Source organism: Coturnix japonica, chromosome 2 (assembly GCF_001577835.2).
Source record: "Coturnix japonica isolate 7356 chromosome 2, Coturnix japonica 2.1, whole genome shotgun sequence".
Classification (NCBI taxonomy): domain Eukaryota; kingdom Metazoa; phylum Chordata; class Aves; order Galliformes; family Phasianidae; genus Coturnix; species Coturnix japonica.
In genome coordinates, this window is record NC_029517.1 from 54,803,608 (window position 1) to 54,819,985 (window position 16,378).

The following is a 16,378-nucleotide window of genomic DNA, read 5'->3' on the forward strand; positions in this document are numbered from 1 at the left end:
TTTCTGCACAACATAAAGCCTCTATATTGCTAATTCCAACAGTTATGCTTTATAGCTTTAAGAGAATTCTTGTGTCATTTTACAATGTTCATGGTGCCAGCAGGGCTGCTAGGCTCCAGCCCAGTTAAGACTATGCTCCAGTTGTACAAATACATCTTATGAAAGGCACATGTGAAATATATGCAGTAGGCAGTGGGGATGACGGGCTACCAATACACCGAACATGATTTCCTGACTTACAGGAACACACCTAGCAAAAAAAATTGCTTTTTTTCTTTTCTAACCCAAAGTAGCCCTGAGCCCTCTTGAAATGGTTTCTGCTCAAAACAGAACATTCTCCAATTAACATAAAATTAATTGTTGTCTAAACAATTATCAGCTTTAAACATTAAGAAACAAGAAGTAAATAAAAGAAGTACTCACACCTCAGAAATTTCTGAAAAAGTGGCTAACAGCCAAAAAAAGCACAACTCTTTGGCAGGGCTGTGGCACTCAAGCCCTTCAGAAACCTAAGCTCTATGTCATCGCATGAAGGATGCTGACTCTTCCCCATTGGACTCAGGAACAGTTCTCTTCAGGCTGCTTATCTAAAATGAGGGCTTTCAGCCCTGGCAGGTACCACCTCTGTCAGACCCCTGAAGTTAAGCTCAAAGCCTTAGAAGTTATTTCTATCCCATATCCTTCCCACTGAGGGAGGTTTAACACTAGCTCCTTCAGGACACATACTGGGATCACCCCTCCCCGCCAAAGGAGGGTATTAAGCGGGTCCAGGGCAGCCTGACCTGGTGCATGGCAGCCCTGCCCATGGCACAGGATTGGGGTTGGCCAGGCTTTGAGGTCCCTTCCAACCCAAAGCGCTCTGTGATTCTAAGATTCTATGAACTCAAGCTTCCAGCAGTATCGTTAGAAATAAAAACAAACCTGTGTACAACACAGGAGAAACATCAGTAGGATATCTATGGTGATGATGCTTTTAAAACCTTCTCCTTCTAAAACCCAGAGAGAAGACAGACAGAAAGCAGAACTTTTCTCCCCCGTTCTCTTTCAGCTTCGTTAAATAATGGGAAAAATCCTGTCTTCTAAGGAAGAACACAAACCAATTCCTCCAGTCTGCACACTGGTGCTGGCAACCTCAAGCAGTCAACCACCCAAAACTAGACCAGTGATCACAGATCAGTGAGACATGCTGAACATGCAGGGCAAAGCAGTTACCCTATAAGAAGGCCTGCTCAACTTCTCCATCCACTTCCCAAAGTTGGAACTTCAGCTGCTGAAAAGGCTGTTTGAACTTCCCTCTCCAATCTCTTCTGCATGAAATTTCCTTGTGTTGCTTCTCATTTGTGATGCATTTCCTCGTTCCCTCATGCCACACATCCCCTTCTAGCAGGGATACACTTCCCAGCGAAGAAAGAAGCCCAGCTTCTACTTTAAGACAGCAACCTAGCTGTTTGTCAAGTGTATGGGATCTGTACGTTCAGGCTGCTTTGAGCAATGCATCCAAATGGCTCTACAGCACACTTCCACATTTTCATTATTTCAGTATAAATATATTTTTTAACTGGAGACAGGTTGCTACTTGTCACCCAGTAAGACTAAAAGCCAGAGATAGCAACAAGTAATGGGTAGAAATGGGATAACAAGATTCATAACCAAAAGCTGCTATGCTGTCGATGCCTGGTGTCAGCTGAGCAGCACGAGCTGGGAGCTGCCTTACCGCTTATTTACTGCAGCAAGTACTAACAGGAATGCTTTCTCTGCAACTCACACATACATATGCTCAAGCAAGGTCTTATGCAATCTTCTAACTTTGTTCCAGTGAGCATCATAACAAACTATAAGTAGGTACAACCAGCACCCAACTGTGGAAAAATACAGAGGAGAAAAAAAATACATGCAGGTTTTTCCCTAGAACACCTACTAGTTGTTTGTGTGCAATAGCCACACTCAGCTCTCCTATCTCCAATGCACTGAGCGGGGCTCCATGATGACACCAAGCAACACTCCCTGCTAAGGGTCGGGTTAATTCTCTTTAAGCGCTTGTCACTTGACAGCTTCTCACCAAAAAGGCAATTGTATCAGCAGACATATGTCACTCTCGAGCATGAGCAGACCAGCCCCGATACCTGCTCCTCTTGTCCAGTTTCCTCTTCCTTGCAAGCACCAGAACCTATTTTAATGAGGACAGTAATTCTCTCAGATAAGTCAGTAAATATTTTCATAAAGAGCAGCTGCAGGATATCAGCCTCGCACAAACTCAACCAGCAGCAAACAGCTCGGCTCAGCCCCTCCAGCACCAGTTGTTCTGTGGTAGCTGGGTCAGGCCCAGTGCATTTCTGCCACTGTGCGTTATATTCTCCATACGCAATTTCCATATGCGAGGGAAGGAAAATGTTTTACTCCCGGGTGGGGCTCTGGATGCAGATTAAAGTCAAGGTGCTATATTTACTGATCTTTTAAAGTAATATCAACACCTTGAAAGGGAGCAAAAGTTCTTAAGAAAGATCAAAGTTTGCATGCGGCAGCCACAGATTAACATAAATATATGCTGAAATACCAACACAGCCCAGCAAAATTTACTTGCTTTTTGCTGCGGGCAAGTAATTTTGGCTCATAGGGGAATCAAAGCCATTAGCTCCCTTCTTCATCTTTATGTAGGGCATGCTACCATACCTTGTGTCAGGGTGAATGACTCCTCAGATTAATTCTGCAGGGCTCAGCTAATGCCGGCACACTGCTCACGGCTTGCAAGCTTTGAAAGGTGAGGGCTGCATCCTCCACGGGTTAAAAAGCCATTATTGCTTAATTCGGGCTTCTTCAAAGTTAATCCCACATTTCTTCCCTCTTATTGCACCTGACAGAACTTTTGTTGTCTGACAAATGAAAAGCTAACAAGCAGCAAGGTGTATGGGCTGCTTTTATGGGACTAATTGCCGTTCTGGTAAACAGATCGCTTCTCTTTAGTTTTATTTTTCTTGTGGGACTGTAGCAGTGTAGAGAGCACACAGAAGCTGCTCCATGAGGGCAAAGGACAGTTCAGCAGCTTAATCACTGTCCCAGTGAGCAGATGCCTAGCCTGCATTTAAAACTTAGACAGCGGGATTGCTTCAGTGAAGGGTGTCATTAAAACACCTGCACACCATCCGCTGAGTCCGAGCTCAGCTGCAGGCTGTGCCAGTGATCCACAAGCACTGCACACATGTGGACACAGCCACACTTGAACCCAATGCCTTACACTCACCAGGCAGGCTGCAGTAGTTAGTTAAGCGCTGCTACGTAAAACTGAGCCAGCTCAGAGGAGAACCAAGCTTCTGCTTGCAGTGTTTGCTATGAGAAAGCAGCAGCATATCTTTGTTATGCCAGGTGAGGAAGCTGAATCAAAGTTGTCAAGATCACGGAATTACGAAATTACAGAATCACAGAATGGCTTGGGTTGGAAAGGACCTCAAACCCACCCAGCCCCAACCCCGTGCCATGGGCAGGGCTGCCACCCACCAGGTCAGGCTGCCCAGAACCCCATCCAACCCGGCTTTGAGCACCTCCAGGGATGGGGCACCACAGCTTCTATGGGCAGCTGTGCCAGAGCCTCACTGCCCTCTGAGTAAAGAAATTCTTCCTAACATCTAATCTAAATCTCCCCTCTTTTAGTTTAAAGCCATTAAAGATGCACGAGGTAATTGCAAAGTTCCAAGACCGAACTGCCACTCCTTTGTGCTTTGTATCGGAAGATTTTACACCTACTTAATAACACGCGCTCAACAAACAGTCCTCAAGCACAGGCAGCCTGACTCCAACCCTCTCCTGCAGCTCAGCCACCTCAGGGCTCCGGCGCCCAGTGCGGAGCAGCAGCAGCGCTATGCCCACCTCTCGTTGGGCACCGAGGCGAGGCACGGCGATCCCCCGGTGCCGCACGGTGCCGAAGCCGGGGCCGGGAGGCGGCGCTGGGCCGCCCTGGCTCTCCCACCTCTCCTCCGCCGCCTCCGCTCCGGCGCGGCTCAGGCAGCCCGCCACCGGATTATATTCTCCAAAAGCATTTCACTTTTGCTCAGAGCCCACTAAAAGTTGCTGCTCAAACTCGTCTACCCCTGGGACCGCAGTTTGCAGCTGTGCCCACCCGGTCCCCGCGTTCCCACGTAGCGCCGCAACCCCGCGCTGCCCCCCGGCCCCGGGGCTCACAAAGCGGGGTCGCGGGGCCTCTCAGCGCCGAGCACCCGGGAGCGGAGCGCCGCGGCCAGGGTCCCTCTGCAGGACCTCTAGTCCCGCGAGCCGCCCCGTTCCGAGCGTGAGTCGCAGCGCCCGCCCCGCGCTCACCTCCGCCAAGAAGTTGTCCATGGTGCCCCCCGGGCCGCCCGCACAGCGCAGCGCCGGGACCCCACCTCGCACCATGTGCCGGGCCCGGCCCGGAGCCACCGAGCCTCAGCTGCCTCAGCCGCCGAGCCGCTCCATCGCGTCCGAGCCCGGCGGCAGCCCGCAGCCTTTGTCCGCCCGCCCCTTCGCGCCTGGAAGAGGAGGAGGAGGAAACAGCAGCTCCCACAGCACGCTGCAGCCCCGCACCCAGAGCCGCCTCGTCCCGAACCGATGGGGCAGAGGCGGGGCCGGGGCCGAGCCCCGCCCGCAGCGCTGGCAGCGACCCCCGGTGCGCAGCCCCAGGTCGGCGTGGGATCTCTGTGTTCGGTCGCTCGGTTTGAAACTCAAAGCGGCGGAGTGAGGCAGGAGTTTCTGACAAAGTTAGAGCTCCTTTTAAAAAAAAGTGTACCTGCAGGCTTTCGCTGTAAGCAGCAGGATCTTATTTAAGTCTGTTGCGATTTTGTGCACGGGCTCTGAGGCGGGTATGCTCTGTACTGAACGCATCTCGTAGCAGCCCTAGTGTGTCCAGACGGAGAAGTACCGCAGCAACCTCGGTTTAGGTCATGGAACGGGCTGCCCAGGGAGGTTGTGGATGCCCCGTCCTTAGAGGTGTTCAAGACCAGGTTGGACGGGGCCCTGGGCAACCTGATATAGTAAAGGTGTATGTTTGGTGGCCCTGCCAGGCAGGGGGGTTGGAACTACATGATCCTTGAGGTCCCTTCCAACCCGGGTCATTCTGTCATACGGCTCAAACAGCCTTGGGCAGCCAACTAGGTACACGCTGGGCTCCGCTTGGGGACAACTTTATCATGTCTCCTCAAGGCAGGTGGGAAATGAAAACAATTTTATTTACAGGAAGAACCGCACGGAAAAGATAAGTTCCAGCCACGAAGAAAGTAAAGGCAGTATTAATGCCTTTTGTTCTCAGGCAGGTCCCAGCTCTGCTTTGGGAGCTTCAGCACGGGAGTGCTAATGCAGATGCCCTGGATACCAGAAGTAAGCACGAGTGTGCAGCTCAGCTTGTCAAGGTGTCACAGTGCTGCTACAAGCACTGCCACAAAAGCGAGCTTAAGGGAAAAGCATTCTCATTGTTTCTGTTCCGGCCATGAGGCAGCCCAAGGGATGCCCTGCAGCCTCCTGGGGTCTCTCCACCCAAGTGTGCAGAGCACACCTCCCCACATTGCTCCACAGCTCAAGTTTTGCAGAGGATTCCACTTGAATTTACCAGCTCACTGTGAAATTAGCTTAAATTACACCAATAATACTGTGAAAATCCCTCCGTGGAAGCTCTGCAGCTCTCATCCGAACTACTGTGCTTCCAAAGTTGCTCCAAGGGAATAGGTGTTTTTTTCTCTCAACCACTGTGCTAGAAATCTTCCCCACTCAGACAAGTCCTAATTTGGGGAGGGCTGAGTCAGATCTGGGGTATTTATGAAGTTAGTTTGACTTCTCATTGAGTACTTGGTTTGACACCATGCTAGTGGAATGCACTGCAATATCTAGCTACTGTGTATGGAGGTCTATGAAGCGCAACGCCACAGAAATTCAAGAGAATTTTGAATCTACCATCCAATAAGAGCAGCCTGTGCTTTTTTTAAAGATAAATATCGCAGCTGCATTACAAGAAACCATTACCAACAGAATAGGACCAGATTTTTGCTGCCTAAAAATATATCACCGAAAGAATGGGTATTCTCTTGTGGCATGAGTGCATTACAAAAGGCTGCAAAATGCTTACGATTTTTCTTAGAGCAACTGCAACGAGCTGTCAGCAGGAGGGGAGTCAGAAGAGGGATTTGGGGAGCAGACGGGAAGGGGAAGAGCAGCTCACGCTGTTGCTCCACCGAGTCACTTCCTCTCCCATTCTTTGAATCAGCCCTGAGCAGGGTTTGTAAGCTCCAGCATCTGTATTTCATAGGAAGGGGTTTTTGAAGCACTTTTTCTAGCTCTGAAAATGACCCCAAACTGGTTTCCTACTCATTTTATGCAATTGTTTTGGAATTTGGAAAACCCCACAGATATGCTGCACAAAGCTCCATACATCTATGAACATCTGGGGACTTGGCCATGCTGCACAGCTCCAATTTTCGTTTAAGCGGTGGAAATTCCTTCACTGATTGTGTGCCTAAGGTAAATTACTTCCTTTTGAAGCTGCTCACATGCACGCAGGCTCAGTTTTCAGTCGGGAAGGGACAGAGGCTCAGCTCCACCTCCTCGCTGGCCCCAAAGGTCTCTGCTTGCTGTGGTGCTTGGTGGTGGGGTGGCTGCTCAGCAGGCCCTGCCCCCAGAAACCCCCTGGCTCCATGCACTACAACTGGAGCATGTGCTGGGCCGCATCAGGCTCAGCCAGACCACCAGCCTGTTTTAGTACTCCTCCGTGAGGTTTGCTGCCCTGTTTGGATCAGCTTGCATCTTCACCCAGCTTTTGTGACCAGTTTTCTACTTTCTTTCCCCTTCTCTAGTTTTCTAGCTTAAGTCCCCACATTTGACCAAAATGTCCCACAAAAGACAGGCAGTTCTTCCTCCTACAGCTCTCACGTTATCTTAGCAACTATGTTTTTTTTTGTTAGACTGGACATTTAGAACAGATTTCAGCTACTCTCTCTATCATCTCTATCAACTAGTGAAAATCTCCCATAGAAGGCAGCTGTGTTCTGCCCTGGAGGCAAAAACAGAGTACTGACTGACTGCAGCTCAGTTACCTGTAAGTCAGAGGGTTTACCTGAGCCATATTTCTTCACTGGGAATTTCCACAGACCAAATCTGTAGAATTTATTACATGGTCCATAGATACAATTTCATCCCAACAAACTGTTGTTAACACATTTACTACCTCAAGCACACTCAGCTGAACTACAGACATCCATATCCTAAAGGAATGTTTTCCCCTTTTCTCATCCATGCTTGCTGTCATGGCTCCTGAGGGGCAAAAACACCCTGGGGGCTGAGAGTGTGGAGTGTCCCCAGGAGGGGCAGGCAAGATAGGCAGGCAGGGCCTGGCCAGTGGCTTAACAGAAGCAAGGCACCAGAGGCATTAGGACAGACAGTAACTCTCTGTATATGAAACCAGATAGGTCACTCTCTTGCAAGCCTGTTGTGCTGCCCTAGCTCACAGCCCTTGATGATGGTTTCTCTGCATTTGGCAAATCCTGCCCCTGGTTCAATAAGAAAATACTCATTCAGCTGCCCAAAATCCACGTGGGCCACCTTTATGCTGAAAAGATTTATAAACCTCCATTTTCTTAATAAATAAATAAATAAAACAAAAATGAAAACGAAAAAGGCTGTATGTGAGAGTTTGTTCTTGCCTGGCTCACCTTAGTTTTGCATTTGCTGTTTTTTTCCCAACAGTGGTATAATTGAACAGAGTTAATTTTAGCTTTTTCATGGCCTGGAAGGTTTATTGCACAAAAGCTTTCCCTCTGCATTGCCCTTTGGAGAAGTTTGCTTTTCCCTATGGGCCATAATGGCACTTGGTTGTCTACCTTACCCCACAGCACTGTCCCCCTTCTTTGGGACATGCAGATTGTTTTCATTTGAATAATTAAATGGTGATTGAGTCTGCTAATTCAGTCTTGTTAATTAAAAGGAGCCTAAATTAAAGTTTTCTTCTAACCAGAGAGAGGAGTGCATTTCTTTTCCCCCACTTCAAGGTCTCATTTTATTCAATCCTATCTCCAGAATGTTCTCTCATATTTTTCCCTTTGGAGTCTTTGTTTCCGGCATACTCAGAGTGGCTTTGCATATGGTCTGTACTGCTGATACAAATCCCTTTTTCTTGAAACTTAATCCAAATAAAGGAGGCCTTTTAACTATTATTTGCTATTTCACATGGGCTGCTATTGCCCTTGTGAGCTTCTGTCAGCTAACTGACTTTTGGTATGCAAGATGTTTGGCATTGACATTATCCAAAAACATCTCAGAGTTCAAAGGCAAGACACTATTGGAGAAGCCAATATTTCTGTAGTGGGTGACAGAGCACACGTAAGTTGCTAGAACAGAGCATGATGTGTTACCCCACAGTTCTTGAAGGATACAGTGAAGTAAAAGACTGCATCAACAGTAATGATCTGAGCAAAGCAAAAAACCCAGATCCTTTACAATCTTGTCCATCAGAACTCCTTCACCAGCTTGTGCTCAGGTTTCAAAGCCAGTCCCAGGTCCTGGTCTTGGTTTTCAAAATTACTAATGGCTTATCTACAAGTGAATATAAAAAAAATGGGCAGGACAGCCTTCCTCTTTTTTTTGAATACTGTTTGTAGTGAGTCACCTCTTCCCCTGTGTGTTGTTCCGGGAGCTAAAGGTCTGACTGACAGCTGCGAGCTCCATTACACTCATTTTTAAGAAGGGTATAAAGGATGACCCCGAGAACTACTGACCTATCAGTCTCACCTCTGTGCTGGGGAAGATTATGGAACAGATCTTCCTGGAAGCTATACTAAGGCACATAGAAGAGATATACATAGAGTTGTTATGGGAGAACCAGCATGGCTTCACCAAAGGTAAATCCTGATGGGCCTACCTTATGGCCTTCTACGATGGTGTCACCGCATCAATGGACAAGGTAAGAGACACGGATGCAATCTATCTGCATTTCTGTAAGGCTTTTGATACAGTATCCCACAACATTCTCCTCTCCAAATTGGAAAGATATGGATTTGACTGGTGGACTGTTTGATGGATAAAGAACTGGCTGCAGGATTGAGTCCAGAGAGTGGCAGTCAATAATGCAGTGTCAGGATGGAGATCAGTGATGAGTGATGTCCCCCAAGGGTCATTGCTGGGGCTGATTGCCTTTAATATCTTTGTCAGTGACAATGACAGTGGAGTTGGGTGCACCCTCAGCAAGTTTGCTGATGACAACAAGCTGTGGGCAGTGGTCAACATGTCCAAGGGATGGGATGCCATTCAAAGGGACCTAGACAGGCTTGAGCTGTGGGCCCAAATGATCCTCATGAAGTTCAACAAATTGAAGTGGACCTGGGTTGAAGAAACATCCACCACCAGTACTAGCTGGGGGATGAAAGGATTGAGCACAGCCCTGCTGAACAGGACTTGGGCGTACTGGTGGATAGGAAGCTGGACATGTGCCAGTAATGTGCCATAGCAGTCCAGAAAGCCAATTGTATCCTGGGATGCATGGAAAGAAGTATGGCTAACAGGGCAAAGGAGGTGATCCTGCCTCCCTGCTCTATGCTGGTGAGGCTACACCTGGAGTACTATGTCCAGATGTGGAGTCTACAGAACTGGCAAGACATGGATCTGTTGGACAGCATCCGGAGGAGGGCCACAAAAATGATCCAAGGGATGGAATAACTCTCCTTCGAGGAAAGTTTGAAAGAGCTGAGGCTGTTCAGCCTAGAGAAGAGAGGGCTCTGAGGTGACCTGATAGCGACCTTTCAGCATCTAAAAACAGAGATACAGAAAAGAAGGGGACAGACTCATTAGCAGTCTCTGTGATGATAGAACTTGGGGAAAATGACTTCAAACTTAAAAAGCAGAGATTTATGTTAGATATAAGGAAAAAGTATTTTACAGTGAGAGTGATGAAGCACTGGAACAGGCTGCCCTGAGATGTGGTGAATGCCCCATCCCTGGAGACACTCAAGGCCAGGCTGGACCAGGCACCAAGTGACCTGATCTATCTGTGGATGGCCCTGTTCATTGCAGAGGAGTTGGATTAGATGACCTTTAAAGGTCCCTTCCAATTCTAATAATTCTACAATTCTATGACTGTATGAAATTTAAGTGTTAGGTCCTATTATGTGAAGCTATATTTTGCCAGGACAAACCTAGCCCTTAAGTGTGAAAAGCAAGGGATAAAATTATTTATTCATGCTCATATAAGAACTTTAGTTATTATTCTCTAGTAGTAATAAATAAATATGAAGTGAAAAGCTGGCAGATTTTTGTAACAGCTTCGTTTATTGCTACTGTGACAGTGAGTCATTTAAACATTTCCTTTTTATGTAAACAAGCTACCAACAGGAATGAGCTAAAAAAGCTGGAAGAAATTTTCCTGGCTTCAGCCTCCCTCCTTTTTCAGGATCTTCCATCAGCTTCTTCCATCACTTTGACCTTTCTACACCCTAATTCCCCTGGCTGTACTTTCAGCACAAGTATTTGGGGGAAGTCCTGGACCAGAAAAGAAAAACAATTCTAGAAATTTCCCACAGCAATCACAGACACCATGGATGCAGTACCTTCTGTGCTTCTGAGCTGAACACATAGCCAAAATCACAAGCTCATTCCTGGTTTTCCTGGAGCTGGACTTCCATACAACAATGAATTTAACCCTGTCAGTTTGGGGCCTGGCAAAAGGCATTAAACGCATGTTATGCTGCCAGTGATTTTGTCTCTCTTCTGTTGACTTGTTTGTTTAGTATCATCACTCCACAATTGTGATGCTCAGATTGTTTTACAGTTTTTGACCATCTCTACTTGAAAGCTCCTGAGTTTTTTTTCACATAACGAAGTGCTTCACATTGTAAGATTTTAAAATACAATTTCACAGAATCTAATCATTTTTTTTTCTTCCCAGTGACAGAGCCACTTCTTGATTTAACAGCTGGTAGCAGACATAATAAGATGGACAGCTTTCTAGTTCCCTATATTCCTATATTCTACAGTTCTCCTTTCTTCAGGGCACTTCTGGCAGCATTACTATTCATGGAGGCTGGCTATTCCCCAAACTCAGCTTCTGTCTCTCTTTGCTGTTCTAGCCTCATGAACCACTCATCTCATTTAAGGTCACTGCTGTATTTCTTCCTCACCAACATCTCTCAGTTCAGCTCTTCTTCTCTTACAGACCTTCTTGCAACCTATTCATTTTGATTCTGTGCATCGGCTTGGTATACAGTTTTTACAGGAGGTATCAATGGGTATCTTACATTTACATTTGTTTATCCCATAGAGGCATCTACTGAAAGGAAAGGAGGAATGAAAGACAAAGCTGTTGGAAAGGTTAGAATCAGTTAGGAGATAAAGACAGAAAGAAAACATAAGGAAAATGGTAGAAAAAAAAAATTAAAAACTTATCTCCTTCTGAATCAGCTTACAAGTATATTTCCCTTGCCTTCTCCTAGGAAACTTGTTTAAAGCCATGCGTTTAAAAGCAACTTGTGATTCAAAAGCCACAGTCACAGCTTATGCAGATGTTCATTTACCAAGTAGTTAGACCTGCATGAAATATTGCTGCCCCTCTCTGAAGGTTACCTCAATCGGAGCAGAGCCCAGAGACTTAGAGATGGGAAATATGAGGGCACCTTTTGCTGTTTCAGGGCTGAGCAAGCTAGGTTGCTTCAAAACACTTCCTTTAGCAATTTAATGTAGGTCATCCACATTTCTCCTGAGACAAACAAGGAACACCCACAATTTTCTTGCTACTGGCACTGCAATGGAAGGAAAAATCTTTAGTATAAAGGCAGCAAACTGCAGCAAATGCCAATCATAATGTACACAACAGCAGCTGTTCAATCAGCAAATATAATGCCTTTCCTTTGCACTCGTGGTGCTGGGTTGGTTTAAATAATGTCCATGTTTTTTCCCCACTCTTTCTGTCATAGTAAGTGTAAAGAGTAAGCCTACCTTAGTGTTATAAGTTCACACCAGGTCCATCCCACTTTTCTTGCTTTGGTTCATGGTAGGGACCAGTCTCAAAACATGCATACTAGGTCCCCTCTGAAATTAAGCTAAAAGATATGCTCCAGAAACACTCTTCTAGCAACAAAAAGGTATTCAGAACACAGGGCCAGATTAGAGCCAGTCTGAAATGCAGCCTCCTGGAATGCACTTAGTGTAGACAATGGGTCCTCAGCATGATATTTCACCCTGTGGATACGCTCCTATTCCTCTGCACTATTTGCTTGTACAGCTTGGCCATTGTGCCACTGTGGGTCAGTGAAGCAAGTGGGACAGGGAAACTGATTCAAGCATTTTATTTTGGCTTCGGTTCTAGTTTTGATTTCTTGGAAGAGCCTTGACAGGAAAAAAGTTTAATTATGAATGACTCCCTGAGTAGGTTCAGAAACATATCTTGCAAACAAATGTTGCAACTGAGTGAGACATAAAGGCAAGGGTGCTCTGCACTGCTCTTCACATTTATTTTCCATACCCGATTGTAGCTTCAGAGGGCCCAGAGAAACAGCCTTCACTTTCCCTTGTGCTTTAGGGAACGTTTATGCCTTTTAAATATTTAGACACGATCAGCCTGTGGGATAATTATAACTGTCCATCAACATTCTTCTCTTAAAAGTTCCTTTCCGTGCATCTGCCATGTTAAGTAGAATACTCCCCCTTGACCCCAGATTCCTTCCTGCATTTGAAATCAAGAAATCTTACCACAGCACAAGAGAAAACAATGTTCATTTCAAAGCAGACATGATTTCTCACAAAGCCTTGACAAAGCTAAAATCATAGCAATTCATACTTACTGGCATGCTAAAAATGTTGCAAATCTACACATTCTAGAAGAGAATGTTCTTTAAAAGTACATTAAAAACTGAATTTCATAATAAAATAAAATTTGGTGGTTGTATCTTTTTTCTAGCCACATTTATAACTTAAATTTTGGTTGATACCCTCTCAAAACCTCTGCCATTACATTAATGTAATACATTTATTTTTGGTAGCTTATTTTTTTGCCCAAATACTTTTGTTTTGTTCTAGCATATTATTCACTGATAATTTTAGGAACTGTAATGTTTCCATGGAATTGTAACTTTATAGGTTTGCTTGTTTACTGAGTGCATTCAATCAAATAAACCTGCAATTCCTTTAGTACAAACAAAAGCAGAATTCCTGGCTTACATCAGCTTGCTGCCCCAGAATAGAATCAAAGGCAGTTGAGGTAGTTTATGTCCCTACTTAGAAATAGGAAGACCTTTGTTTTGCATACAGAGATGCTACGCACTTCAGCTTGAGGCATTAGAGGAAGCTGGGAAGCAAGCACAGCACTACCTACATTCTTGGTATGCAGTCTGTTTGAAGCAGTATTTGATGTTTGTGTTTACTTGCAACATCTGACAATTAGTAGACTGAAAAGGCATTGTAGTGATGTTTAGTTTTAGGCTCGTTAAAGCATATACAACAACATACCTCCTATTTCCCTTGAATCTTATCTGGATTGATTTACTCTGAACCATTCCCCTAACACCCATAAAACTGTAGCAAGGCTCATTCTTTTCTTACTCTATGAATTACAGGATTTGCACAGGACACAGCAGCAAACTGGAAATAGAAAAAAATAAAGTGGAAAACAATTCTACAAATAGAATTGTTAACATTAAGATAGCAAACAAGGTAGCAAGGTTTGTATTTTTAAAAGATTTAGTAATATTAAGCCTCTTAATTCCAATGGTCTTCCAGAGGGAAACTGGGAAATAACTTGCATTTGGAACTTTGCAAATTCTTTTTCAAAACAGTGGCACCTGTGTTGGCACATCCAGTCAAGTGGACTACCATGCTCTCGTGGCTATTCTGCCCAATTGCTACAAATAGGTGGAATTCTAGTTGCAGTGGAATATACTGACTAATGGCCCCGTTCTGTCTATTTCTAACCACAAATGGAAAATTTTGATGTGTTTGTGGGCAGAAGTTTGAACACAGCACCTTGGCATATGTGGTTGTTTTGCTTCAGTTATTATAACAGTAAATGTTTCTGCTAGAAAATTCCAAAGTCTTTACAAGATACTTTTACTCAAAAGCTTCTCCTAAAAGCTCTACAATATAGCTTATTTCCTTCACAGTCAGCACAAACTGTGTTTCATGGAAACATAATATCATAGAATGGCCTGGGTTGGAAAGGACCACAGTGATAATCTGGTTTCTAACCCACTGCTATGTGCAGGGTCGCCAACCACCAGAGCAGGCTGCCCAGGGCCACAGCCAGCCTGGCCTTGAATCCTTCAGGGATGGAGCACCCACAGCATCCTTGGGCAACCTGTTCCAGTGCATCACCTCCTTGAAAATTTCAAGTTTGAAGACTTCAAAATCAGATGGAAACCTCTTCAGAGAGGAGGCAAAGGCCAACATACTCACATGACAATACTAGCTGAATCAAGTGAGATGGAGATAAATCATCTAAAGCAAGACCTGGAGAATAACTCACTGACGTATTGAGAGTGAGCAGGATAACAGTGTTGCTTCTTCCAGTTACCAGAGCAAAACCTTCAGGAAGTCAATCAAGTCCTTGCTCAGCGTATAGGTAAAGTACTACAGCCATTCAGCTTGTGAACAGTAACATGGCAGAATGGTTTTGCCTCGGCAAAGTTTGGCAGTTTCTGAAGCCCAGTCTAGGCTAAGTTATGAAGTTGAAGTCAGTAACACAACAGCAACCTCCAGTTTCCTTTCTGAATGATAGCAAACATAAAGGATTTTTTTGTATGGACTAAAAATAATAATGCATGTCTGAATTCAGTGCAGCTTTTACTGAGTGCTAAGATAACAAAACCTTATGAGTTTAAAACAGATAAGCAGTACTGCTTTGAAGGTTAACTTAATGAATCTGCTTTTGTCTAGGTGTTCACTGCGTGTGATGGGAGAAGGTTTCCTCTTGTTTTCAGAAAAGTAGGTGAGCCCCTTCTCAGGAAAAAGTAAACATAAGAAGAAAAACAACATCAAAAGACTAAGCCGGGTGTTGTTGTGTCCTGAAATGTGTGCTAAATTAAAGCTGTGTGTTTTGTCTTTCCTGCTATTAATAACATCCTCAGAGGATACTGACTCATTCGATGACTGAAGTGCTTGTGGTTTGGGACCCATTCCGAGCCAATAATCTTGGAACCGGGGAAGTTTTCCTTACATAAGGAAGCTTCCAGACCAAGCTGACTTTAACAACAAAAGTAGTGAGGCACTGGAACAGGCTGCTCAGAGATGTGGTGGAAGCCCCATCCCTGGCGACACTCAAGGCCAGGTTACACCAGGCTCTGAGCACCTGATAAAGCTGTGGAAGCCTCTGCTCCTTGCAGGGGAGTTGGACCAGATGACCTTTAAAGGTCCCTTCCAATTCAAAGGATTCTATGATTCTATGACCCCACGAAGCATGGGTAGCAAAGAACCCAAGCTAGCGCTCTGTAAAGCAGAACAAGTTATCATCGTTTAATCCCCAGGAAGTGATACAGTGAATGGCTGCATGTCTCCTGCTTCATTCTGTCCTCATGCTTGTGCTTTCAAAGCTTGATTAGAAACCCAGCTCTTCCTAGTAGTCATGTAGCAGGATTACTGTTCTGAAAGCACCTGCCCTTAGGGAACGGAGATAAATAATTCAAACTTTCTACTGAAAGTCACCTTCTACCACTGTGCGTAGTGTTTACTGGGAACTTCTAGCAGCCAGAACCCTCCTAACATTTCCATTGCGTGACACTATTGAAATGAACCAGCATTTGTGAGCCATCTCCTGCTTTCATGCTGTGCTAAATACCTGGCAAATAGGAATGACAAGGCAATGAAGGACTTTCCTTGTCAGAATTCCTCAGTAAGAATTCCTTTTATGTTTTCCTAGTACCTGGCTTGACTTCAAGACAGCAAACCAGCTTCAAATATGTTTTTCCTATGCAGAAAATACATAGTTTTAATTTTACATATGGCTATAACATAAGAGAACAATGTTCTGAACAGTCTAAGTAATTTTAAAAGGACACGAGTTGAAGTTTGAAAACAAAAATCTTTCAGTATTGTAATACGTTATCTCAGTTTGATAAGAGCAGGGTTCTATAGAGCAAATTAGTAATGTATGCAGTAAAATGTTCCCTCAAGATGCTCACAAGCTAGGAAACTGTGTGGGCCCTTCTAGGATTTTCTCTTTCCCCCCATGTTCACCTCTACCTTTTTGTCACTGTTGGTTTCCAAACTACTGCTGGATGTTTGGAGCCACCTGGATAAGTTGGTGAGCCCTGTGCACATGTCCCAGTGAACAGACAGAGCAGTGGCTCACAGACACACACACCACATCCCATGTCTTGTTTGGCATGTTCTCTCAGGTGCATGTAGATGGGGTTTGCACTTAAATCTTCACTGAGCTGGATTGAGTGCCAGTGGT

At 45.1% G+C, this 16,378-nt stretch overlaps 1 protein-coding gene across 1 annotated transcript in view; it reads right to left on the reverse strand.

Annotated features, from left to right (window-relative positions):
* MYO10 (myosin X) overlaps window positions 1-4,556 on the reverse strand; it is a 144,844-nt gene extending 140,288 nt beyond the window's left edge. The window contains exon 1 of the mRNA XM_015854415.2: window positions 4,309-4,556. Coding sequence (XP_015709901.1) covers window positions 4,309-4,383 — 75 coding nt within the window. The 5' untranslated portion in view covers window positions 4,384-4,556. The remainder of the gene's footprint in view (window positions 1-4,308) is intronic.
* Window positions 4,557-16,378: the final 11,822 nt, after the last annotated feature.